We start from the raw sequence: 26,181 nt of genomic DNA on the forward strand, positions 1-26,181 counted from the left end.
ACCCAAAATATTCACTACGAAGAAGGGTAACAAAGCTTATTATAGCAACTGCAAAGCTGTGCCTGGATAGTGTTAAAATTTGGGAAACATTGATGGTACTTGACAACTTCAGTGTCTTAAAGTCTTTTCAGGTGAAAAAATTGTGAGGTAGCTTATTCCACACTTTATCTTCCTGCACACCAACCTCGTGTGGTAGATAAGAGCATTATCATTGTGTACACTGATCAGTTGCTAAATACTCTGGAAAATATAAATACCTAGATCTCACAAAATCAGCTATGCTGCAAATACAACTTTTGTGAATATGTGACTCCTCTCTAAAGAGTTTCAGTGGCTGACCAGGTCAGCAAGAGATTATATGCATTTCATATGACAACTGCAACTATTGAAATGGAGCTCCTGTATTCAGTTTTCTCATAAAAATGTTTCAAAAAGAGGAAAAAAACCTTATTGTAAGAGAAAGGGGAAAGAAGAATAATGCATAACCGCTACAGAAGACCTGCAGACAGCAGGGATATAATAAACAACTGATAAGCTTAAGATGAAATGCTGAAATCAACTGAATGTGAATATTTGCAGAAACCATTTCCATCTAACAGAACAGGGGACTATCACTGCAGCACGCCTGCAAACCTCAGCTTTGGGAAACATTCTTTGCACTTGAAATGCAGTACAGGGTTGCATTCTATTTCAAAAGTAACATGATAAAATAAATTTGTAACAGGTATTTCCAATTTCTGGAATAAAATCCGTTGTGGTCATAGTAGAATATCCTGTGCTTTGTATTCCTGGATATTAACTCTCTCAAATAAATGACACTATTTTATTTAAAGACATATTTCCAAAACAAAAAAATGGTCACTAGATTTCACTGTTCAGACTGATTTATTATTACCTGTCAACTCTCAAGAAACTTATTTATCTCTCAAAGACTTCAGATTCTTCAGTAACAATAGGGATGAGCATCATCTGTCCTGGAAACTCAGAACTTACATGTCCTTCTTAAAGAGTGTTGTAATAAACAAGGACTCGGGATTAATTATTTGCCCTTTATGAAGGCATTTGGTTTCTTCTATAACAACACACTGGTATATGACACTACTATTATTTTGACCTTCTATTTTCCTAGAGCATAAAATGGCATTTGTGATCTAAGTTACAAGTGGTTATTAGAGAACAGATAACTCATTTTTTAAATACATGCTATGAACAAGATCACCTAGATTAAAAATTAGTAGGACAGTTACTTTGCCGCATGTAAACATGTACTTTACAGCAAAATAGTTTAATGAGCAACATACTTCATACTGTAATAACAATCTGCTTCCCACAGATCTGAATGGCATGATTTATACAATAATTTCACCATAAATCATAATTATTAAGTCACATTACTGATTCCAAATACTAAGTTACAAGCACTGTTACAAAAGGATTCCATTGCAACAACTGGCACAGGCTCTTTCCTACCTTCACAGATTCCTCGCTCCAACGACAAACCAGTTTCAGCAATGAAATGATTCCCAAGTCTGGGGAATGATATCTACCCTTACCTGAAAAACACACACACAATGTATGAACTGGCAATATACAGAGAAGTACACAAAGAGAAAGATATTTTAACATTTTTAATTTTTTACTTCAGCAACATACCCGAAAACATCTGGAAAAGCACAATTTCTTAGAGTATGTTTTCATCTGATGCAATAAGCACAAAGTGACCACTTCTTGAACTCTCTCAGCCTTGGTGGTGAGACCACTTCTCTGGGGAGTCTGTTCCAGTGCCCAACCACCCTCTGGGGGAAGAACCTTTGTCTAGTATCTAACCTAAACCTCGTGTTCAGACAATCTATTGTTTGAACATTCATTCTTACCCTAAATTAGCTTAGTTTATTACTTTTTTTTTTTTAGAGTGAGAACAGATATCCCACGGAGTAACCTTTCATCACAATTTTCTGAAGATATTGAGAATGCTTTCTGTTTTGGACCACCTAACTATGGATTTTGCTATATATATACTAAAACTACCTTAACATGTGTTTCTTTACCTTTAAAACAGTAGTACAGTCCATGCAAAAATGTATTCAATGACATTTTGTACAGTCACAATTTGCCTTTTTTACTTTCCTACTAAAGGATAACAACAGTACTGGTGTGTGGTCAAGATGTCACACAATGAGTGGCTCATCAGTTCTGATCACAGTTAAAAAAGATGTTATATTTAGGGATTTGCATGTGAGTTGTAGCACTACCCATCTTGATTTTTAAGATTTTCAGAGCAAGGGACAGTTTGAACTGGCAGCTCTGGAATTCTGTCCACTTCTTTCTAATCTGGACTTCCACAGAAAAATGTGATATCTCAGCACTGAACTGCAGTGTTTGCTGCCAGACGGATACTTGAGTAAATCAGTTGTATGATCTTCTGAATCCACACAACAATCTCTGGTTGCCAACATGATACGATGCACTGAGAAGTGGAAATTGGATTATAAGGAGCAATTAAGTGTTTCAGTAACACCAAAGTTTGAGTATCCTGATGGCACAATGCTGAAATGTTGGATTCCTGCAGCAAAGGCTGAAGTTCAAAAAAAAAAAAAAAAATCACATAAGTACCTGCTTTTTTCGAAGTGAATAGGGTACTCTAGTATAGTCTGAAGGGGAGCAGTGTGCAGCTCACTAAATGACTGTACAAATGTAACTACATCAATATTTAATAGATGAAAATTTTCACAAAGATGCGTTCAGGTATGATCCAAAAAAAAGAATAAAAAAGAAAAGAGGAAAAATGAAAACCAGAACACTTGATATTTTCACAGAAAGATGGGATAAAAGGAAATATTTTAGCCTCTGTCTCTGACAGCTGACATGGCATGTACCATAATACAAAATATAAAGAAAAAAAAGACATGACAAAATGATAGACAGAACTGATCATACAAAGGTCAGTCTTCCCTTCCCACAGTTGAATTTGAATTTTATGTAACTTCTTTACATATCAGGATGAATTTCTCTTTTTGGTTTCTTTTTTTTTTCCCCTGTCATATTGGAAACTTTGTTTCAAAGCTCAATATTATTTCAAACCTTTGTCCCCGATTAATAAGCAAATTCTTTAGTACGAACCTACTGAATTTGCTTTGAGCTCCTGATGTGGGGAAATCCCGTGGGTTAGAATAAGTTCTCCAAAATCTTGGGTGTCAGGAAAGACTCAAGCAATGCCATCAAGAGCTTTTATAGTTCTTACTGACTGAAGAGATAACTTGAGGCAACTCTGGTCTAAGCACAAAACAGTCTGTTATCAAACAAGTGTCCCCACTGATCAAGAATAGTGCAGTCAATATGGTACCTCTCCTCTATCCTCATCCCCTGCTGCAGGACTTCAGTTTTACATCCATATATGCAAAAAAAGGATTGAAAACTCAAGTTCTATCTAGGTTTTACTCCCATCTCTTTGCACATATGTAAATGTATAGAGAAAGTCCAGAAATGTCAGCAGAATCAAGATTTAGCATTCCCTGTTCTGCTGTCCAGTGTGTCCCTGATGGTAAACAACAGGTCATTCCTAAAATGTCTGACACCTGCAAGTCTCAGATAAGATTTTAATTTGCAAATCTGAACAACTGTGTGAACCACGAGATAGGGCACATGAGTTAGATTATCTCAGAAGTTTTAGGCCACTCAATAAAACTATTTTTATGTTCGTGAACATGTTAGTCATCTTTTTCCATGCCTTTCATCTACTCATTTTCTATCGCCACTTGAATTAATATTCCATCTTTCTTCCAATGGGCATTTCTGCTGTCATCACAGGTTCTACAGTTATGGTGCATGTAAGAGTCAGAGAAGGACAGGTAACTAAAAACTGGGTTTAGATGGGGATATTATGGCTTACTTGCAAGATTTGACCTGAAAGAATTTCTGTTTTCAGTCTAGACAGGACTTAGTCTATAAGAGGAGTACTATATTCATCAGGTAATATATACTGACAAATGTCCATATTCTGTTTAGCTTTTTATTTAAACGTTCCTGGGTTAGTTGCATACTGTAAACAAACCCAGACTGGCCTGCAAAGCCAAGATTGAGAGCAATGGCCTGTGGGACATTAATGTGAAGAGATTACTTTATTCTGCCCTAAGCCAGAAGTCTGAAGGCATTATTGAACAGCCAAGGTGGCTCTTGTATTACTAAGGCAACAGTTTGCTTGGAGGGTTGTGTATATTATTGGGTGGGCTCATAATGGTGATGAGGGACATGGGGGAGGGGGGAGACAACAGTGTTTGTCTTATTACATTGTTGGTTTTCAGATTGCTAGAAAATGTCTTTAGAAACTGAGCTAAATGTTTTGCCATGACAGGAAAAATATCCTTGATTCCATTTAACATTTTGTTTACATATTTCTGGTGATATTCACAAAAGAAAACTGAATAATGCAGTTTCTTTGTTTGCAGATTAGACTGCTCAAAGCTAAAGAATATTAATTTTTTCATTATTGAAATTAAATTATATATTTTAGCAAAAGAGGTAGGCAAAACATAACACTTAAAAACTAATATTGCCATTCCTCCATATACTTACTGCTTGGTAAGTCTCCATAAAAACTGGGCAATGAAGGTGTTGCTGCTTCTATATTTCGCCATTTGTCATGTGCAGATTCTGATTTCTGTGGACTAAAAGAATATGAAACTGTTAAACAGAACTTGAACATACACACAAAAAATCTTGTCTCAGGGTAGTAGGGTTTTTTTGCTGTCAATCACTATCAACCACATTTCAGTTTTCTCTTAGAAGTCACTTGCATTGTTTTGTCTACAACTTGGTATGGAAACATTCACATGTGCACAAGTAGTGAAAAGCACCATCCACGTGCAGGAACTTAACTATAATAAGTTTTGAGCCAAATATAAAGTTTTATGTTGCAATAAAGAAAAAAAATTGTATGTGAAGAAATCAATTAAAATATCATTTTCATAAAGAACTTGTGCTGGGGTTTTTTTCTAATATGTAGGGAAAAAAGTTCAAGGGAAAGTAGAAGCTTTTTTTTTCATAGGTTTCTTTTTTTTTTCCTACAGTGGTAAATAATTCAAAATATCATTATCATACTGAGATTTCAGTAGCTGGCTACAATTTATGAAAATAGTGTGTATATCTCCTGTTCTTTAGTATTTTGTCACTAACTCAGCAATCTAACCCTTGCAACCAGCGGATGTGGATGGAGGAGAAAGGAAGTGAAAAATCTCTCCAAACCCTTGCACTACTTTAAACTGTTTCTTTTAAATATATCACCATGTGATCCTGCAAAAACTACATTTTTGTCATTTAAAACCAATATATTTCACCTTTCAAATTCACTACAATCAACGGTAAGTGATAATATTTCAAAAGGCCTTACGATTCTAAACAACTCAAAGCTCGCAGCTTGAGAGATTTAAGTTAGAAGGCAGGAGAGAAAATAAATTCCTTGAAGATCTCCTCTTCCTGGTTTCTTCCTGTTTCTGTCTCACTTTTATGATCTGACACATTTTGTTGTAGGTTCCTTTATTTTCACAGGCTGGGTCAAGTTGCAAAAAACTAACAGAGAGACAAACAGCTGTGAAAGCTGTCCTACTACTGCTGCAAATGCTGTGGGAATCAGAATTCAAAATGTAGGTTTTTTCCCCTTGAGGATGCTGTAATTTTGGCTAAAGCCACTGCCCAAAGGGGTTTGGCTACTGACTGTACTTTCAGAAGGCAAATTGGACAAAACAGCATTTGCTTCTTTTTTTTTTTCCCCCAAACTTCTAATAAGACGAAAGTACATTATTGTAACAGATCACAGCAAAGAAAATTACTCAAACCCTAAATACAGAGTAAATGATAAATAAGGATAAATCATATAAAAATATTTAAGAAATGAATGAACACAGATTACAAGAGTTCATTCAGAACACAGTTATTTGCAAGAGGAAGAGCTGAAGAAAAGGCTGAATACTAAGACCTTAACAAATAGGCCAAGTCCTAATCATGCTCTGTTTATTACTGGAGAAGGGACAGGAGAAAAGAGGGAGAGGGAACATCACAGGAAAGGGGTTTTTTCCCCCCAGGTAGAGAGAGGGAGATAATTTTGCTTTACATAACTGGTTTTGAGGCAATACAGAAAGTATAGATACATTCAGACAGCAAAATTATGCCATTATACTCAAAGGTAACAAAGGTAACAACATCACATCATACATGGAATAAGTATTTTATGGGTTTTTTTAAAAAAGTGTCTGAAGCATGGAATTCTTTTCCATGGCTCTAATCCATTTCTCCCACAACTCTAACACATTTCTCCCATGAATGCTGACACAACAGCATCATCTCACTGGTGCCACCCAAAGAACTTTGACCCCATGTGAAAATGATGGTTCTTGACTGCAGTGGGATGTCATTTGCAGTTTAACAGAGGTTAGGTAAAGGATTTTATATTATTTCTTATCTCAACTGCTCTTATCTTTATTTATTGGAGGAGGAAAAAAGGTATGACTGACATATCTAAAGTTCTGGAACAGTTCTTGAAGGTAGGGGAAAAGATAAACTCAGTGCTATTATGGGACAGAGCCATAATGAGAAAAAAAACTTTCCTGTCACCAGCAGTAAAGAGAAAAATGCCCAGGTGACTAAAACCTCTGAGGTCTGCATTGATGGAGATGCACCAAATACTGTCTAGTTCTGATCAGGTTCCCTGAGAAAGAACATTTTATCCTTCAATAATAAAAATTGTGGTTACTTGTCTAATTTCTGAACATGTAAGAGATGAATATAGAGGGTATAACCTCTAGTAGGTTTGTAGTAGGCAAGTGTTTGCAACTACAGCCAGGAAAATAATTGTGTGTTGTCTCTGTGCAGCACTTGCAGTTGTTGCTTAAGAACTCAAAAGGAAAATATAGTGATGGGGAGAAAAACAAAGAAAAAAGACAACACAAAACCCACCAAAACCCATGAACAAAACAAAATTCCAGTAGAAGAATTTAATGGATACAACTCAAGTGCTTTTCTCTAGATGAGGTCATTGGGAGGCAACAACCCATATCAGAGCATCACAAAGGGCACCAAACTAAAACTTAGTTATGAGAGAGTTATAATAGGTATACTATTCAGTTTGGAAAAAGAGGTAATCCAACCAAACTATATCATGTCAAAATTCCAAATAAAACATTTCCAACTCTCGGCATAAAATTCATAAAATTTTTGTAACCAAAGTTTATGCCTTTTTTTTTCTTTCTTTCTTTTGTACAAAAGTCCACCTATTTCTACAAGGGATGCTAGTTTTTATGGTTTTACATATGCTGGAGAAAACTTAAACTTGTTGCTAGTCAAAAGAGTGCTATATAATTTTATTCTTATAATTTTACAGGAGATATGTTCCAAAGTCAGCATGTGCATGTCAGGGAAAAATGTTTGATTCTGGTATGATAATTAACTTCAATTACACAATGTCTTTCCAAAAGAGTACTGGAATACACAATGCAAGTAAGTACTGTTTTGCATAGAAGGAATTCCCATTCAAGCTGGAATCCTGAAATAAGCTTGTGTGAATATGGACCAACAGGCAACAAGATCAGCAGCAAAAACAACTGAGAAACTTGCTTTTGTCCTGTGAGATGGTGCATATGTCTTGAGATCTGCTGAATGCTTAGAGCTTAATGGAAGACAGATATTTGCAGCGTCAAGATCAATATTTTCTGTCCCCCCTTTCTTGCCTGAGGGCCACAGCATCACCAACACTGGAGTTAATTGTCCCTAAAATACTAAATACAGACCAACCTACGTTTGCTGAACAACAACAAATCTGTGGGCAATATCTGTTGCCTGATTAGCATGCTCTATTTGGTTTGGTCAAATAATGTCCAGCATGTTATTTTTCCTTTATTGCTGAAAAAGCATTTAGTCAATAAATTTGTTTTGAGTAACATAAATGCTATTTGAGGTGGTTCTCACAACATAAGGGCCGATGAGGCATTCATTCCCAGTAGCTACTATTGTTACTGGGGATATTGTACTTTAGACAGTATAACTAGGACAGACTGTTCTTGGCTCTCATGTTTTATTTATTTGTGAAGTCAAGGGTTTCATGGCAAAGGAAGTATGTTGCTTATAGGGAGTGGAAGTTTAAACAGCACAAATGTGCCTAATGCACTTCTCACAATGTGCATAAAGAGACCTCATTATTCTACTTAGTCTAAATTGTGAAGAAAAGAGTCATCTCTGGAAAAGCAGGGTGTGAAGCTGGATAATTCAAGTTCTTGTTCTGATGAAAACAATTCTTATGTCATTTCTCATCTGCTACACAGAAAAATGTAAAGATAGCTAATTTTATCCTGATCTCCTCTTGTTCAAAGAACATCCTTTTAAAAAGCCCTAGAGAAAGAATACAGGCTCCATTACAAAAGTACATATTTAAGAAAAGTTTGTTTCACGTTTTTTAATGATTTTAACCACTATAAAGGAAGAGAAGACTCATAATGAAAAAGTTCTTACCTTTCACTTTCATCTGTAACTGCTGAAGGTATATTAATTATCCTGTTGATTAAAGCTATTCTGCTAAATAAGAAGAATATTGTTTCCAAATCCTTTGTTCCATAAAGATTCTCAGGTCCCTCCTTCCTTCCAGTTTCTCCTTCAGTTGCAGCAAGGTATTTGTTTGACAAATCGAGCACTCTTTTGGAAAACAAGTTGAAAATTTCACCTTCTCCTAGCACAGCACAATCGGCACAGTTCCATCCTGGCAACATTAGTGAGAGGTGGCTCTCACTTGACACAAGTCCAAAAGAAACAGGACACTGAAGCCTCAGGATATCCAAGTGTCCAACACACAGATTGTCTGATTCTTTATCTACACCCCATGGTAGCAGACAGGACAAAAGCAGCTAAGCTGCCTCAGTGGCGATGTCACATCAATGTTTCCCCGATGTTTGCAGTCCAATCTTTCTGGAACTCTTCATTTTTTTCTGTCTTTTCATGCCACCACTTTCCTCCACAGGCCTGGGTACATTATTACCCCTACAGACCTGGTTTGAACAAACAGTATCTCCCTGCCCATCCACTGGAGGTATGGAACCAGCAGTTCTGTTTCTTTTTAGTGTCAGTGCCCTTTTCTCAGCAGTACTTTTAGCTCTTTCTAGAGTGTATTGGTTGTGGAATGATTTTGACGACTTCAATCCATCAAGTTGAGATGACAGGAGAAGTTCCTCAAGTTTTCCCAGATCAAATAAGAGAATATGAAAGTTTGCATTGTTCCATTTTGTCTTAACTGGTAAAATAGTAAAGGGCTGTTGGATGCAGCTGGTATCAGTTAGCTGAAAGAAAAATATTAAATGTCCAAACACAAATCCAGAGCACTTTGTAATTTTCAAGATATGAACACAGAACTGCCAATGGAATAGATGAAATTGTTAACTCTACTAAGTTCAATTTAATTATATTTATTCACTTGTTACTAAGGAAAAAAAGATTTGCTTCTAAATAGCTTAAGATACACAGAGACATGTACATGTAAAGGGTACAACACCGGCTTGAATTTATCTTTACAAAAACTCTAGGCTGGTATTTCTTCTGCTAAGTCTCATTTCAAGTTAAAAGACTTCTTGGCAAGTTTTAAAGCATACAGCTTTTGTTTTTACAAAATAAAGCTAGGGAAGCAAATCCTATGATGTTGCAAAATTCTTGCACACCCCAAATGTCTGTAATGCCTTGTTGCAATTTGATATATGTATGGGATGGAGACCACCACACCTTTTACCATTTCAAAACATGCAAAGCTATCTAAAAGTTACTTCGTTCTGAGTGAAGTCACACATACTTTATCAGCAACAATAAGGAACTTACATGTATAAATCTCCATTTACAAAATTAATTACCCTAGCTGAAAATAACTGAGAGGAAAAGGCTACAGAGCTACTACAATGTTCGTGAACAACTGACTTCACCATGTGCCACCCCATTTTCAACCTGGATCTTTCTAAAATTCTCCATACTTCTTCCCCAACTTTAAAGTCCTTTCTCAGGATTTGTAGAGCAGCATTTCAGTTCTACGTACATGATAATTGTGTTGATATAAATACACATGGCTGATTACTGATGCTAATAAATGCCCCAAGAAAATAGTTTTTGAAACTTCCTAAAATCTGGCAGAAATAAAGATTTGAGAACAGTTACAGTTAGTAAACAACTTTAGACTGACACATGAACTTAATTATGAACCGTAATAAGTACCAGCTGAAACACAACAGGAAATGTTCCAAATTATCTTCACTTTTTTTTCTCCTCTGTTTTATTCATGTAGTTTCATTATTTAAATGATAAATCATCACTAAGAACAAAATTTTACATATCTTCTTCTACCAATATCCTTGGCATGGGGTAGATACCGTGCTGTGGCAAACTCCAGTGGAAGAGATGTCTTTGAACACTTTAAAAATCAGTTTCTTATACTGATATCACAGAAGAATTTGTCCACAGAAATGCCCCTCAAAAACAATCTGTCCTGGACATTACGGTCTTAGACAGAACGTAGTCCAAACATGCAAAAAGAATACAATATTTGAGAAGATAAACTACAACAAGGAAGTCTGCTCTATTACAGCATAAAGTCCACAGATCAGATACTCTGGAAGTAGAACTGTGGAAAGAAGGAAGGAGTAAGGATAAACACAGGAATGAAGAAAAATAATTTATATAAAGCCATGTTAATGAAGGATACATGAAGGCAGCAACAAGAGGGGGAAATTACAAAAATCTGTCCTGTAGCCATTGGGATATTTCTCTACATGGAAAACATTCCATACTGGTTTTTCCCCCACTCCCAGTTTCCCATGAACTCTCCAAAAGAGCTGCTCTGTTTTGGCTTATTGTGCTGGCTCATACCTGAGAGTGTTTAAGGAGAGGAAACATGGCACATCACCTCAGATCCCACATTCCAATCAAGATCCACTTAGAATAGTGGACTTTCCACTTTACACATCTTCAAATTCAGAAGAAAAGCATTTCCTGCTCCTGTTGCCTTTTTCCCCATAAAGCTTTCTGTGCCTGTGCACTCTCAGAATGACAGAATTTTTCTGACACAGCTTCTACGGGTTTTGGAAAGAAGACAAAACTTACTGTGGGGGCACAATAAAGTATCAGGCCCTTTGGCTGCTTCCTTACTGTTTTTTTTTTTCCTTTGTTATAAAAGGTCTAAATCTACATACCAACCAATGAAGAGTCTGCAATGATAAAAATACTAGTGTACAATTCATGACAAGCATTCAGATTTTAGAAGAATTATCTTAATTTTTCAATAAGACCTATTTTCTGAGGGGAAAAAAAGCCATAAAAAAATGTCATTTGGAACAAATGTTTTGCACAATACTAAAAAAAAATATCAGAAACTGAACTAAATGACAGAGTTGAATCTTTCAGAATACTCCAATAAATTTGTTTTATAACGATAAAAGTGTAAATTTTTGTCCAAGAGGGAGACTCCAGATGAGTTTGTAGAACACCTCCTTTCTTTCACAAGAATCATCATGCTGCACCACCACACAGCATTTCATGAAGGTACCCAAAGGATCATCTGAGGGTACAGTTATGATTACAACACCTTGTATCATAATCCTGACTGTATCTAGTAAAGAAGTATCTTTTACCTTCAGGAAAATACCAGAAGTGAAGGAGTGTAAACTCCTTGTTGACACTTCTGCCCTTATCTTTAAGCACTTATGACTTGGGTGTTTTTGTTGTCCTGCACAAGCTCGTGCTCTCAGCACTGTGCTCAGTCCCCTTCACATTCCCAGGCAAACACGTACAAGCAGGAAGAACAGCATCAAGAAGCAACTTTTTAGCTCAGTAATACTTTTGCAAACCATCATGCCAGCTTCCATATCACAAGTGACACGGATCACTGTGTTAGTTTTCATTTCCTAGATTATTTGAAATATTCCATTTACACAAGGAACTTTCTGTTGAAAATAGTCAAATCTTAAAAGAAACCAGCAAGTGTTAGTAAATAGGGCAGCTTTAACTGGAATGCAATGTTGATGACATCTTCCTTCTCATGACTACTCCTTACCTAACTCTTTTTACATTACAAACTATGATTTTAGAGCATTAGCTATTTTTAAATTTTTAATATTGTAGTAAGAACAACACAAGGAAAGAATCGACTCTCTAACCTTTAGTTATTTGGCTATTTAGTTTTGGGCAGTAATATAATTTGGCTTTTTTTGTCATTTAGAGAATGATGCTCCCACCAGATGAGGATGCACTCTAAATACATAATCTCATTTAAAGATCTCCATAGGGAGTCATAAGTAAGAGATTATAACTGCTTGTTCAGGTTTTCTTTTTATCCCTTTCCTTTTTCCTTTTTTAAAAAAATAACACGTTGTAGTTAAGCACTAGGATTATTTTAATCTTTAATTATGCTGTTTCCTAATACATAGGGAGAACCTCAACCTCATGGAATGCAAACACTGGAATTCACAGGCTACCTTTGACATTCATAGAAGCTATTATTATTTGGCCTATCATTTTCTCTGTCTATACACTTATATTTGGCTGATTAACATTTAGAAACCTTCAGTAAAATCACCATCCTAACAAAGGGAAATACCGTGACAATGTCAATCTGTTGAGACATCTGGTGATGCTCCTGCATGTGAAGTCACAATAGATGTTTATTGTTTATTGGCAATATGAAAGCTTATTGACATTGATCCTAAAAGCATCTATCAAGTTATATCAGCTCTCTGGCATAGGCATTTCATTCCAGTGAAAGAAGGTGGACATCTAAAGCTTAAGACATAAAATGCTATTTAGGAAATATGGACAAGTTATTTTCTGTAACAGAAGATGACAGAAAAAGGAGGGAAACCCATAAAACTAACTACAAACTAGAGAGCTGGGAATAGCATTTGAAGGTGGATATCGAAAAGCAGATATTTACATCATATATTGTACCCTTCCCTTTTCTAGTTTAACCATTTCTAATTTTAAACTTTATTTTTGACGTGGACTGTAAGCTTTAAAAAAGCAAGAGGTCTGGCTACAGGCTAAAATATCCTGAGATTCATGAACCTCTTGTGCATCACTAACCAGAAGAACAACAAACTTTCTAAATGCAGGACAGAGTACAATGCAGGGAGCCTTTGAAAGGCCAAGCTATGTTCCATGCATGGCAACTATCTCCCAGCATCTCCCTGGTTTGCCACTGAAAATGTTTAAGCCAGGATCAGACAAGAGCTTGAACAGGTGGAAGGGACCTACAGTGATCATCTAGTCCAACTACCTGACCAGCTCAGGCCTCCTGCTGTTAAGGACGTTGTCCAAATGCCCATTAACCACTCACAGGCTTGGGGCATTGAACACCCCCCTAGGAAACCTGTTCCAGTGCTTGACCACCCTCTTGGTAAAACAATGCCCACTTTAAACCTCCTGACACAGCTTTGAAGCATTCCCACTGTCCTATCACCAGATAACAGGCAGATAATCTCAGCACCTCTCCTCAGGAAGCCATAGAGAGGAACGAGGCCACCCCTCAGCCTCCTTTTCTCCAAACTAAACAAGTCCAAAGAGCTTAGAAGATTCCTTTTAGCCCTTTCACCAGTTTTTCCCTTCCTTTGTGCACATTCAAGGACCTTCCCATTCTTCAGGGATGGGGCAACAAACTTGAAGACTCACTTTAATTGACTCCTTCTGGCATGTAATTCATCACTGCTCTACAAGTTACAAACCTGTTCTTCTACCTCTTTTCTTCCTTTATTCATTCTTACCTTAGCATCTAAGGAAAAATTTCCCCCTGTCTATGGGAAAGGGGCAGCAGGGGGGCTTATACTGTGGCCCCCAACCACACCAATATATGCCATTATCTTTAACAGGTTTAAGACAGACATATCACATAAAAATTTCATGGGAAGTACAACTCAAGTGTTATTTTACCTAGCTGCCTTCTCATCTCTAAAGGCCTTTTTCCACAGGGATCCAACTTGTTCTGAGAATGCTATTCCACTTAAAATACACACTTCCATTAACTGGCAAGGATTCCCATATTGTTTCAGCTCTTCATATATATGCACTTTCTCCACACACCCTCTTCCTTTACCAGATGTGTTCTATTGTGGGTTTTGTACTAAAAACAGATTTGACAGGAATGATCTTGACATTCGTTTTACGTAAAGGAAATAAAGTGGTAAAATCACAAGGTAGGTTTTTAGAAGGCAAACTGGACTCAAAATATACTCAGACACCACTTTGATACCACTGACAAGAAGTCGCTCAGTTCTCAAAGCATGGGTAGTATCAGCTTCTACATAAAACAAGTCCTTTAGTATTAAATGTGATATTTGTTTCAGACTTTTGGCCTTCTTTATCCACTGCACTCTCACTTTATCCCAAACACAACAGGATAAAATGACAGAAAACTGGTACCAAAGTTCCTATTGCCAGCAGAATGAATCATGTTAAATAAAGCATAATTGTGAGACATCCTACTGATTCTAATAACTTCTTAAATTATGTAAGTTTCAAGGGGTTTAATTCTGTTCCTTTGAGCTATCTCTTGTGAGGGAGTATATCACAATCCACTAACATCAACCAAGTTATGCTTATTTCAATTAACACTTATTTTCATCATCTGTCTTTGCTGTAATCTGACCCTTTTATTACACTACAAAGCCACTAGAAACTTTAAAGACTATTACATGTTTGAATCACTCTTCATTACCTCTGCAGCAACCAATGACATTGACAATAAAACTATTTAGGTTTTTAAAAAATAAATTGTGGAGAACCTTGGTTACAGAAGTGACAGAGAAGGGCAGGAGAGTAGAATTTGTCAACCAAAATGTATTGCAATTAAGAATTTTGTGTCTCTTGATCAAGCCAGTCACTGCATTGTCAGTAAAAGTTCAGAGCTCATAATTTCTCAGAATTGCATCTCGTTATTGGTCTGGCTCTGGGCTCACAAAAAGATAAGCACATCACACATCTGCTTGTAAAATTATTTAGGTACTTCTACCCTGTCTCTTATATTTGTACTTTGTGGAGCTCAAAGAACTGTTACTTGAAGCATGGCTATTACACCTAAGGGTCTTAAACATTAACATATTGCCATAACTTATTCTATTCTCCATGATGTCTTATTTCTGATGGTGGGAAGGAATGGCTGTGTTCTACTTTTGTTTAGTTTGGGTTTGCATTTTTGGTGTTTGTTTGTTATTTTAGCTACAGTATAGCTTAAAAATTGTCCTTACTTGCACAGATATTTTTTTCTTCAGCCTTTTTCTATTACATAAATATAAATATAGTACCTGCAATTCTTTCTTATGAATTATGTTTGGGGACACGTTTGCAGGTGCTATCTCATGTATAGTTTTGCAAGATAGGAAACCTGTATTGTCTCAGAAAAACAATACATAAACAATGCACAAAATGGCTGGCACGGTGTAAATTAAAGCATTAAATTTATTTCTAAGCCCTCTGAGCCCCCGGTTGCTAGAGATGGTAGTCGATAGGAGCAAAAAAAATTGCCTCCTTGAAATGTGCTTGGTGGACAGCAGCTTGATGATTGGCAGCACAAATAGAAGACAAACGAGAAAGCCTTCAATCTGCAGCTGATGCACAGGAAGAACATGGGGAGCTGAGTTTACAATAGAGAAAACATTACCAAGCTAATGGCACAGGCAATCGTTTGACCACCATGCATCTCTGATAGCAGCAGGCATCCATTTCAGTTAAGTGTTAGAGTACCTTTTTGCTTTCTCTGACCACTGCAGGGGTAAAACAACCCAGTGCGTGAAACCCACTGACTGGTAATAAATTACTATATTGGATACTTTTTGTTTTCTTTCAGCAATGACTTTACTGTGTATTCTTGCTATCATTACCAATTAAAGTGGAGATCACGTTAGCAAGCTGTATCTACTGTATATCAGTCCCTTTGCTCCATTGCTTTGGCAAGTACCACAGGGTCAAGAGGCTCCTTTGACCTTATCAGCTAAGTCTCTCTGACCACTCACTATTTGAAAGCAATCTCAGCTGAACAGATGGACACTTTTGCAGAGTCTATAAAGCTTAGAATATAAAGATAAATGAAATTGCGTTTGGGGCTTCAAACTGGTTTATGAGCATAAAATATTGTTAGCAAGTTCCACAAAAATCTCGGGATTTCAAATAGCTCATCCTAAATCTACACCATGAACACACCACCTCTTTATCTACTAGGAAACAAATTTTTTTGCTGTGGTTTCTACATATAAAACTAAAAGCTTGGTGTAACTTAACATGTCTAGTTAGCACTAAGTCAATTCTGAATTTAGAAAGCCTAATTTAATTAGTTTGATCATGAAAAGAAAATCAAGAAGAAAAATTAATATAGCTTTTTCCCATGACAGCAGCACAGCATACAGCAAACCATCAAAGAGATCATTCAGTGGAAGAGTACTAAAAGTGTTGGAGAGTACAGACCATTCAAGAGAGGCTTGGACCTTCATTACAGATTTCTCTATCTTATATTTCTTAAAGTGCTCACTTTTTAAAAGATTAGATCAAAATTCTAGCCACACAATACATAAGAGAAACTTCAAATTCTCCAGGGGATGCTTGAATAACTGTTAATAATTAGGCATAAATATGGTCTTCCAATCATATCTATTTGTAATTGAAAAATAGCCTATTGTTCAACAATAACATCAGATGGTGTGTTATTTGAGGTAAATCGCATCAGCAAACCCGCCTTCTTCACTTCATAACCTTTTTGCAATATACAGTTGTCTTATTTTCTTGTTCTGCTGAAAGGATGAGCAATCCAGGATATGTGCAAAGGTGCATTCAGTTAAAAATAGTTACACAAACAGCAGGTATATAATTGAAATAGCACTTAAACATACACCATGTACCATCTCTGAAAGAACCTGCAGAGGAAGAAAGGATGCAAATTATCAGCTACACTTTCATCTCCCCATAAAAACCTTATCCACTTTCTAATCCATATTAGCTTGAATCAGCAGTCCACATATCACACTCCTGTGTCTAACCCTGCCCACCTCCTGGAGCTTTGAATGTAGGGAGCATGTGAAGAGTTTCTGTCACTAAAAGCATCCACTGCCTCCCAGAATACACAAACAGGGGAGGCTCATCCACTCCAGAGCAATGCTGGCCTTGTGCACGGGTGTCATACAGAGTCATGGTGTCACTATACTAAGGTCACTCATGTTCCTCACCTTCACACACTTCACTCAGTCACAGGACAGAGGATCCTCTTGAGGGAGGCATTCAGAACTTTTCTTCCTATTAATTTACCCTTTTTAAAGCTCAGTACTCACATATAAAGGACTATATGTACAAAGTCTGGAGTCATAGTAGTGCCCCAATTGCTTTCACAGCACAATTTATGCCTGACCTGAGGCTTCCTCATTTGGACAATGCAGTCCCAAACAAACGTGTCAATTCATACTGAATTTTCCCATATGAACTAGCTTAAATAAACTGCTTTGAACTCGCCTTTCATTGCTTTCATCATAGTATTCATTACAACAGCTCTGGTCATATTATTGAGGATGCCCAGATCATCCTAAAATCCACCTCCCATAAAGAAACTACAATGTTTTTCAAGGTTGCTTCACTGTGAACTTAATCGTAAGAACCTCTCTCCTTCCAACACCGTAACCTTTCTCCCTCTTTTCTTTTTTAAAATCCCAGTGCAGAGCATTACTATCTGCCCAGCACTTCCAACAGTAACTGCAGCATCACTCCTGATGAGTTTGTGGCCCAATATAAGTAATTAGGGAAGGATCTTCAAGCTCAAGCTGTGTAATGAGTAGACTAAGGACTGAAGAAACCCTCTCCCATCACATGTGGCCACTGTCAGGCAGATTGTTGTCCATGGATCTCCTGGCCACAAACATTTTCATTGTTCAGGAAGAATTGCTAACACATCTATTGGTCAATGTAGAGATCTGGTATGAAATCAATGCTTCTCAATTTTGTTTTTCTCTCCATCGCAAATACTGAACTTTGGGTTTTTTACTGGATTTAATAAAGTGTACATATAAAGGTCATCCTGGAGACAAATCATAAAAAGGTATCAAAGAATAACAGGCAAGTAAAGCTAATATCAGAATATTCTTCACGTAAGTTTTTCACACTAGGAAACAAGTTTCTATATTTTTTGTTTTTCAAGAAAATACCTTAAGAAACATATATGATATACAGACTATTTTATACAGACAACTTTTGCTTTGCTCTAAAACTCATGTCACAACCTGTCTGGGTACACTATCAGAAATTCTAAACAAATACTCTTGACAAAGTCTTGTCTAATAATTTTATCATAGAAAGAACATAAAGTGAACTGGAGATCCACTCATGTCAGACTAAGATCCATTTCTAACACAGACACTCTCTGCACCATGAAAAGCTTAGATGGAAGAAAGAATAAGGTGGTTTTTTAAATTAAGTATTATTTATACACTCAATATTCAAATACTCTCTTTATATTTATATACTTTTTCGGAATGTAGAAGTAAATTTCCTAACCATATCTTCAGAAATGTTTAGGGCTCAGTGATGGGTGTAGCAAAAGCATTTTCATCCTCACTCAGCACTCAGAAAGTCATAAGATGGAACATCTCTAAAGTTACCTTGATCACCACTGGACAACAATGCTACAGCCATCCAAAAACACAGACTACTGACTCAGGATTTAGGAATTATTATACTGAACAATTTACTGGATGAACGAACATTCAAAATATCTGTGAGAATAATGCTGAACACAGATACTGCCAACATGACCTCAGGAGGAGGGCAAAAGCATGAGAATTGCTTTGTCCTAAGAAGGATTGATGCATATAAAAATTAAGTTACCAAACCACGTCTGACTGCTGACTCCAACTGAAACAACATACTTGTCCCAGGCTGTTCTGACAGTGCATTTCCTACCTTAGATTATAAGAATTCCACCAAGAAAATTTGTCTGCATAAAAGTTCTGGATCAAATCACATGAAAAAGAGCAGAAAAAACCATGGGATTAAATTCTTAAATATTAAAATCCTGTGAATCCTACAAAGTGCCATTCTTGAAAACTCAGTAATAGGCAAGCTGGTCTTTCTTCAGACCCTAAGGATGTATCAGGATGGCAGCTCAGTTTCTGTGCACAGATTTCTAACTGTTCTTTCCTTGAGGTCTGTTCAATCTTACTGATGGGGCTTCCAGAAGGACAACAAAGAAACATTCTCAGATGTCTGCTTGGATGATCCATCCTTTCCCATAAGTATTGCAAGAACTAAATCTGACCACTAGAACAAATCGGGTTTTGAATATTAATATATAAAAAATATGTAACCACTGCTGTTACTTAGTTTGAAATTGAACCACAGTTTAGTCTAGGATTTTATTTCTGCTATTTAAATGAGATTTAGCTATCAGAAGGAAAGCAGCAGATAGCAAATCTTTCTTTTGCACAGTAAGGTTTGTTTGCTGCAAGTCCAATTTCTAAAATACATTTCAGATGCTGATGTGCTTCTGACAGAGTCACTGTTTGTTTTTTTTTAAATAGTTGTGTGAGGTGGAAACCTAAAAAATTCTCACCCTGAATTTACTCTGAATTCCTGTTAATGTTTTTCTTCACTAAAGTAATACTAATTAAACAATAAGAGGTCAGGAATTCAGTGTTTAGAAAGGAAAAGATGATTATCACAAGTATGAAGATTCCACCATGTGCCTCTCATGAATAGTGGAGAATTTTCAAGAACACCATTGGATAATATGAAATATAAATATTAGAACAAAGATGCTGTAATTTATTTTAGAACTAGGTAGAGCACTTAGAAGGAAAATCAATTAGGCTGATCTACACAAGAAATCACAATTTATGGACTAGAAAGTAGTAAAAGTAAAATCTAAGAGGAGAAAATGCCCATCTCCACATCCAGACCTAAAAGAAACAGTCCTAAGTGACAAATAAGATCATGAACAGCACTTCCGCAAGATAGAAACTGTATGTTTCTAATTATAAAGATATGTCTCCTAAAAAACAAAATGTAAAATTTGCTAGAGTGTCCAAGGGACAGAGAAGGGAATTGCAGCATGGTGCTGGAGGGATGGGAGAAGACAAAGATGACAGCAATAGCTGGGTTAGCTTCAAAAATCATCCCTCAACATGGACTAATTCACAAGGACTGTTGACACTGACCTCAGATTTATTTCTAGTAGGACACCCCAGCACCTTCTTTAGCTTTATCACACAGTTCAATTAGTTGTCTAGGCAGGGAAAACAAAAATTTTAAGTCAGTCACCTTCAGTATAGTAAGAGAAGAAAAGCTTGTAAATGTATATAGAAACAGGGTCAGAAGCCTTGAAATAAATAGTTAAGGCTTCTTATCAGATTTCTGTCAGCTTGTGTTGATTGCCAGCCTCACCTACAAGATTTAAATGTGCTACAAGATCACAATGGCAACTTTTTGCTTCCATTTTGCTTTGAGGTGATCAATGGAGAAAACACAAACCAACAAACTCTTAACTTGGTGGACCATTTCAAAAACTACAATAACTTTCATCAGAGATGGCATGTGGTCAAAGCTATCAATAGCTCTCAGGATCAGGATTCCTTTTAACTGGTACAAATTTAATCCCATAACTCTGAAGCTATTGCTTCGCTGTAGTTATGTTGTTACTCTGGTGCCTTGATAAAATACTTAACTGTGAAATTTCACAGGAAATGTAGTACTGAAATGCTTTGCAACTGAATTACAGAGAAAAAAAAATATATCTTACATATCAAGCTCTTTTTTTCTTCACTCATTTTCCTATTACACTTACTTAATATACTACTAAATAAAGCTACTGAACACTGGTTCCAGAAAAAAAAAATATCCTGGAAGCAACAACATAAGGTTACCAACTTCAAGGAGAAATATCTATTTTCTCTTTTGCTTTGTTCTTAATAATCCACTTCACAGAAATGATCAAGATCTGTAATTCCCTATAACAATACTCTAAATATTATAAAAGGAAAGAAATTAAAGGAATCCATGCCTACAACACCATTGTTTATGGTACCATTCTTGATTTCCTATTTGCTAAGTATTATTTTGTATTTGTGCTTGTATCTCATTTCCATTTTTCTACCAATTTTTCCATCAGTAAGATTTAACTAGTAGTGATTTTCCAGGCTTCCAATAACAATTTTATTTTCAAATTGCTTCCTTTGCTATACTAAAACAAATAACCGCTATTGTCCTACAGTCTTCATTTGTCTCTTACTTATTCTATGCAGCAACAAAATAGATATTTATTTATTATTTATAATTTCTGAGCATTCTTGACTTTACATATTTTTTTAGAGTAGCTATGTATACTATTATTTAAGTGAATATCAAGTTCTTTAGAACTCTTAATACTGGGTATTTTAAAAAATTGCTGGGTTTATATATCAAGCAATACATATACCTAACACTCCTACAACAGTTCACATATAAATAAATACATTTCTCCCCCCATCTTTGTCTTTTCTTAGATACACAGTAAAAATTTCCCTTTTCTAATGTAGCATTCCCTTTTCCCTCTTCAGTAGCATAATTCAAGAATTCAAGTATTAGCAACTATTGGCAGGTTTTAGAAGCTGCTCTTCCTCCAACATTTTTACACAGAAGATTCTAATTACATTACTGAAATCACTACAAATATTAGTGCGTGAAAAACACACATCTATATCCAAATTATTGAAGCTGAAAAGCTAGGAAACTTTCTAACATGAAAGATTTCTGGAACATCAGGAAAACAATTCCCAGACACATCCAGCTTTTTCTGTGCATCAATGAAATCTTCATAGGACGCACTGAAGCATTTCAATTTTTCTTTTAAAATCAGCTTTTCACACAGCTCCAATTTTCAAATATAACTATGACTTAAAGGTATAATGAGAGCTAGTTCCATATAAACACCATGAGCACAGAGTCTAGTGTGTAGTCTATTGTAATTAAGAGCAGTGATTCAATACCTATTGCTACTGGCCAGGTATCATAGCAACCTCGTGTCACTGAATGCTGCTGGAAAACTGTTCAGCACTAGCAAGACTATGCTTCAGGAAAATCTACAATGGCACTACAGATAGTCAACATCTGTGGGGGTTGTTACAGGGAGAACAACAAAGAAATCTGCTTTAAAAAGACCCCTATACTTAGAAAATTGACAGGGATACTGAAGCGGCACTACAAAAAGGAAAAAAAAAACTAAGAGGAAGAAAAGATCATTTTTTTGTCATTCATTACACAACTTATGCACCCACATCCTAATATCCATCCCAATAAACTGAGAGTTGAAAAAATGCTGCATTATCACATTAGTGTATTTCCACAAAGTACTATCTTTTTCTTTTTAACTAAACACGAGCACCATTCATCACCAACATTACTCTGAAAATAAAACAGCCTCACTTTCGAAATAATATTTAAACTTTCGCAAATGAACTCTAGATAGTCTTGTATAAATCTGGGGGGGAAAAAAAAAAAAAAAAACCAGGTTACTATGAACAAGAACCCAATATTGATTTTTCTGCGGTGCAGTAAAGCATCTCCATTCTATTTGGCTGCTGTCAAAGCCACTCTTTAACAGCTGGAGTCAAATTGCACTATTTACAGCAAGAGCCCTTGTCAAGTGGACCATAAGTATTCTAACAATACACTATTCAAATGGCACTTTGCCACACAAATTGCTGACTTGATGAATACCCTACGTCAATGACTAAGGCCAATATAAAAGTTTCATTTTTATGAGAGGTTTTACATTCACGTATTAAGTAAAGCTTTCTTGAAGAACTATTAACCTGTATATTTGGGGGTCTTCGACATTAAAAAGTAATTAAATCTGTTTAAATATATCTGGGGGATTTGACAACATTAATATGGATCTTGTGTTAACTCCATTTGTCACAGTCATCTGTTATTGGCTACTCCCACTGGCACGTGCTGCACAATAAAAGAATTAAATGGTCAAAACACCATGAAAATCAAAACATTCTGCCTTGTATCTGTGATTACATGATGGCAAATGTTTTGAAAGAAAGCCTTGAAGTTGGACTACTATGTGAGGATATCTTTTTTCTTAGGATGACTGAGAGCGACATTATTTTGGAAATCTTCTTTTGCCTTAAATATATAGGAATGGTAAACAAACATAATATAAAGAGTAAGAAGAAATGCTGAATATTACTTGAAGCCTTCACGTGGATCATCTCATTGTACAAAGGATCACTCACAGTACAATGCCGGAGGATAGAATAGTTACCCCTTCATTTTTCTGTTACATAAATCTTCTGGAAATGGAGTTCTTAAAATAGGCTAAAATTGATGGTGTCAGGGGTTTTTGATAGAAATGTTATTAACAATTTAGTATGTTTGTTAAATGTCTATATACACAATTTGCGAAGGAAGGAAATTATAATGAAATACTCATTCTCTATTAAAACCTTTTATAATCTGAGAGTTTCATGATGTTTCATCTGTATGCTAATTACATGCTTTTATGAATATGGTATGGAATGTTGAAGGTTGATACCCACGGTCCTCTCAGTTATTTCATGGGATCTCAATTTCCACAGTCTATTTCAAGATGCTAAATACAAGAATTCGAAAGAGTCAATGCAGCACTTTTTGAAACAAACCAAAAAAAAAGTTTCCTGCAGAAAAACTGAGAAAAACAGTAGAGTTCATAACAAGCCTTCATTTCAGCAAAAACAAAACAGGGCTAAAAAAAGCTGCAGAGCTCCACACTCCGTTTGTGCAGCCTGTGTTGGGCTTCTGGAATAGCATTAAGGGGATGTCCATTGTTATCTCTTCCCAGGTTCAGCTACACTAGATATATATTTAGCCTCCAGCATCTCCCACACCAATCTACAGAACCTTCTCTAATGCAGACTGAAGGGGAAGCAGCTCTGGATTGCAATGGGTGACACATTTTTGATGAATGAAAAGTGGTTTCCCAAGTACAGAACTTAATTTATTACAAAATTAGACTAACCTAACAGGTCTATAACGACAAAAAAAAAAAGGGGAAATTAAAAAAACCAAGAAAGTATTTTGACAAGAAAAGTCTAAAAGACATCAATAACATTCTCAATAAAAACATTTTCACTTGGAAAAGATAATTATGAACATTTAAACAAGAATATGGAATATTGTATTGAGAAATCAGAGCAGCCCAGATGAATATTGAGTCAAGAAAAGCACTAAAATTATTACAATTCCCTGTTGCCTACTGTGATATTCTCCTCATTTAAGATCACGATAATTCCCAAAGCAGGTTAAACTCCACACTTAAAAACTGACAAAAAACTATTTTCCCATGTTCCATAAGCAGCACATTTTCTTTCCAGCCACTTTGTTAAATCCGTGCAATTTCATTTTAACAGATATGCCTAAAACTTCACTCTAAGCAACTCCCAAAACTTTTTGCCTTGTTCCTATTTAAAAAGGAAAGAAGAAACTCTTCCTTTTAATAAACAGGGAGATCAGATTCTGTGTCAAGGCCAACTAGTGCACCATCTGCCCACAACATGCTCAGCAGGATTTCGCTCTAATAAGACTTTTCAGAAATGGGATCAAAAAGAACTTTAGAAATCAGACTAAGGTTAGTAAAAGGGTCAAAGAGAAATATTAAGAGTTAAACTACATCGTTATAAACTCAATGTTATGCGCAAATTTGTAGATACAATGAAGAAAAGACCAGATAATTCAAGAACTAAACTTAGATTAGCTGTACTTGATGCAGACAGTTTTGGAAATATCCAGTACTTCATTTACTATAATTAATAAAGTCAGAAAAGGCCAGAGACCATCCTCAAGTCTGTTTTCCACACGTGAGTTGAGGAAAGCATTTTTCATTTTCGTTACTTGTGGGAAAATAGTTCTATCTACATTGAGGGTTGAGGAAAGCAGACGTGACTTCCTCTGTTTATTGAAAGAGAGCAGAATTCCAAAATACATTGATTGCAAAGCGGGTTTCTTTATGAAATGAGGTTGCTGAAGGCATAAAAACTGAGCCAGTCAGAAGAAGCCTTTATAAACTAAACCCAAGCCACATGGCACTTACACACAGCTATATATCAGTGAGGGTTTAAGGGTAAAGAATTTGGATAACAACTCATGACTCTTGAGAAACATTCTACTTTTCCTTCTTACCTTATCTGAAGATTTTTCTGCATGAATAAAGTTGTAAGGGCCCATGCCATGCTTATAGGAACTCGAGTGTTTGTATCCAGAATTCTTATTTCTTTTTGACTCTTGAGATACAAGAAGTGGAGCATCTGTCACTAAGCATTCGGAATCTTCAATAGCAGCAAGAATTGCTCTCGCTGTTTCACCTGTTTCATGTCGTTCCAGTGTGCCTGGAGAAACACAGGAGAGGCTGTAACTTTTTCAGGGAACTACAGTATTCCATATCTCTGTGGAAGGATCATAGTATTAACATAGCAAGCTTCATGTGAGTAAATAAATCACAAAACACTTACAGGTGAGGCAATTAATTCCTCATCTTTCAGAACTTAAAAATATAATTTTGCACAAGGATCTATTCTACAGTATTGCTATTAAAAAGAAAAAAAAGCTTAATGTCTAAGGAAATCACTGCAACAAAACTTTGTTTCAGATCAAAAGCAACTCCAGATATTTTATGTGTGTGAAGTGAGATGCAGTTTTCAAAGGGAGTCAAGAATATTCACAAAACACCACTTGCCCAAACTGTTCAAAAGAGTAATTGGTTTTCTTCTCACAAAGCCCTCTCAGAGCACCTATATCATTAACAGTGTAAACAATAACACACTTATGTAATATTTTAGTGCTGTCCTCTAGTGTTCTAGATTACAAATAGCAAGACAAAGCTCAATTTTTCATTCCATCCCTAAAAGTGCCAGAGGTAAAGACAGTTTGTAAACACCCAAATATACATGTGGCTCAGTCATTAGGGATTTGAATTCAATGTTTCAGAGACTGTATCATCTCTTGTGTGGCTTTAGGGAATTTGATTCCTCCAGCTGCTATACACAGTTATATTATTTTAGTAAAAATTTGTTTAGTAATAATTTTAGTAATAGTGCTTTATTTGTAACTCCCATTAAAGATATCTAAACTGAGATTAAATGTCTTTGAAATGAGCTACTATTATATACTGCACATTTCCTATAGGAATTAAAA

The 26,181-nt window shown here is 36.0% G+C and overlaps 1 protein-coding gene across 1 annotated transcript in view; it reads right to left on the minus strand.

Moving 5' to 3' along the window:
• The window catches only part of WDR72 (WD repeat domain 72), a 104,340-nt gene that overhangs the window by 47,555 nt on the left and 30,604 nt on the right, over positions 1-26,181 (minus strand). The window contains 4 exon segments of the mRNA XM_032700629.1: positions 1,471-1,553; positions 4,573-4,664; positions 8,497-9,314; positions 25,171-25,376. Of these exon segments, the coding sequence (XP_032556520.1) occupies positions 1,471-1,553; positions 4,573-4,664; positions 8,497-9,314; positions 25,171-25,376 (1,199 nt within the window).

The sequence above is a fragment of the Chiroxiphia lanceolata genome, chromosome 12, assembly GCF_009829145.1.
Source record: "Chiroxiphia lanceolata isolate bChiLan1 chromosome 12, bChiLan1.pri, whole genome shotgun sequence".
In the NCBI taxonomy this organism is placed as follows: domain Eukaryota; kingdom Metazoa; phylum Chordata; class Aves; order Passeriformes; family Pipridae; genus Chiroxiphia; species Chiroxiphia lanceolata.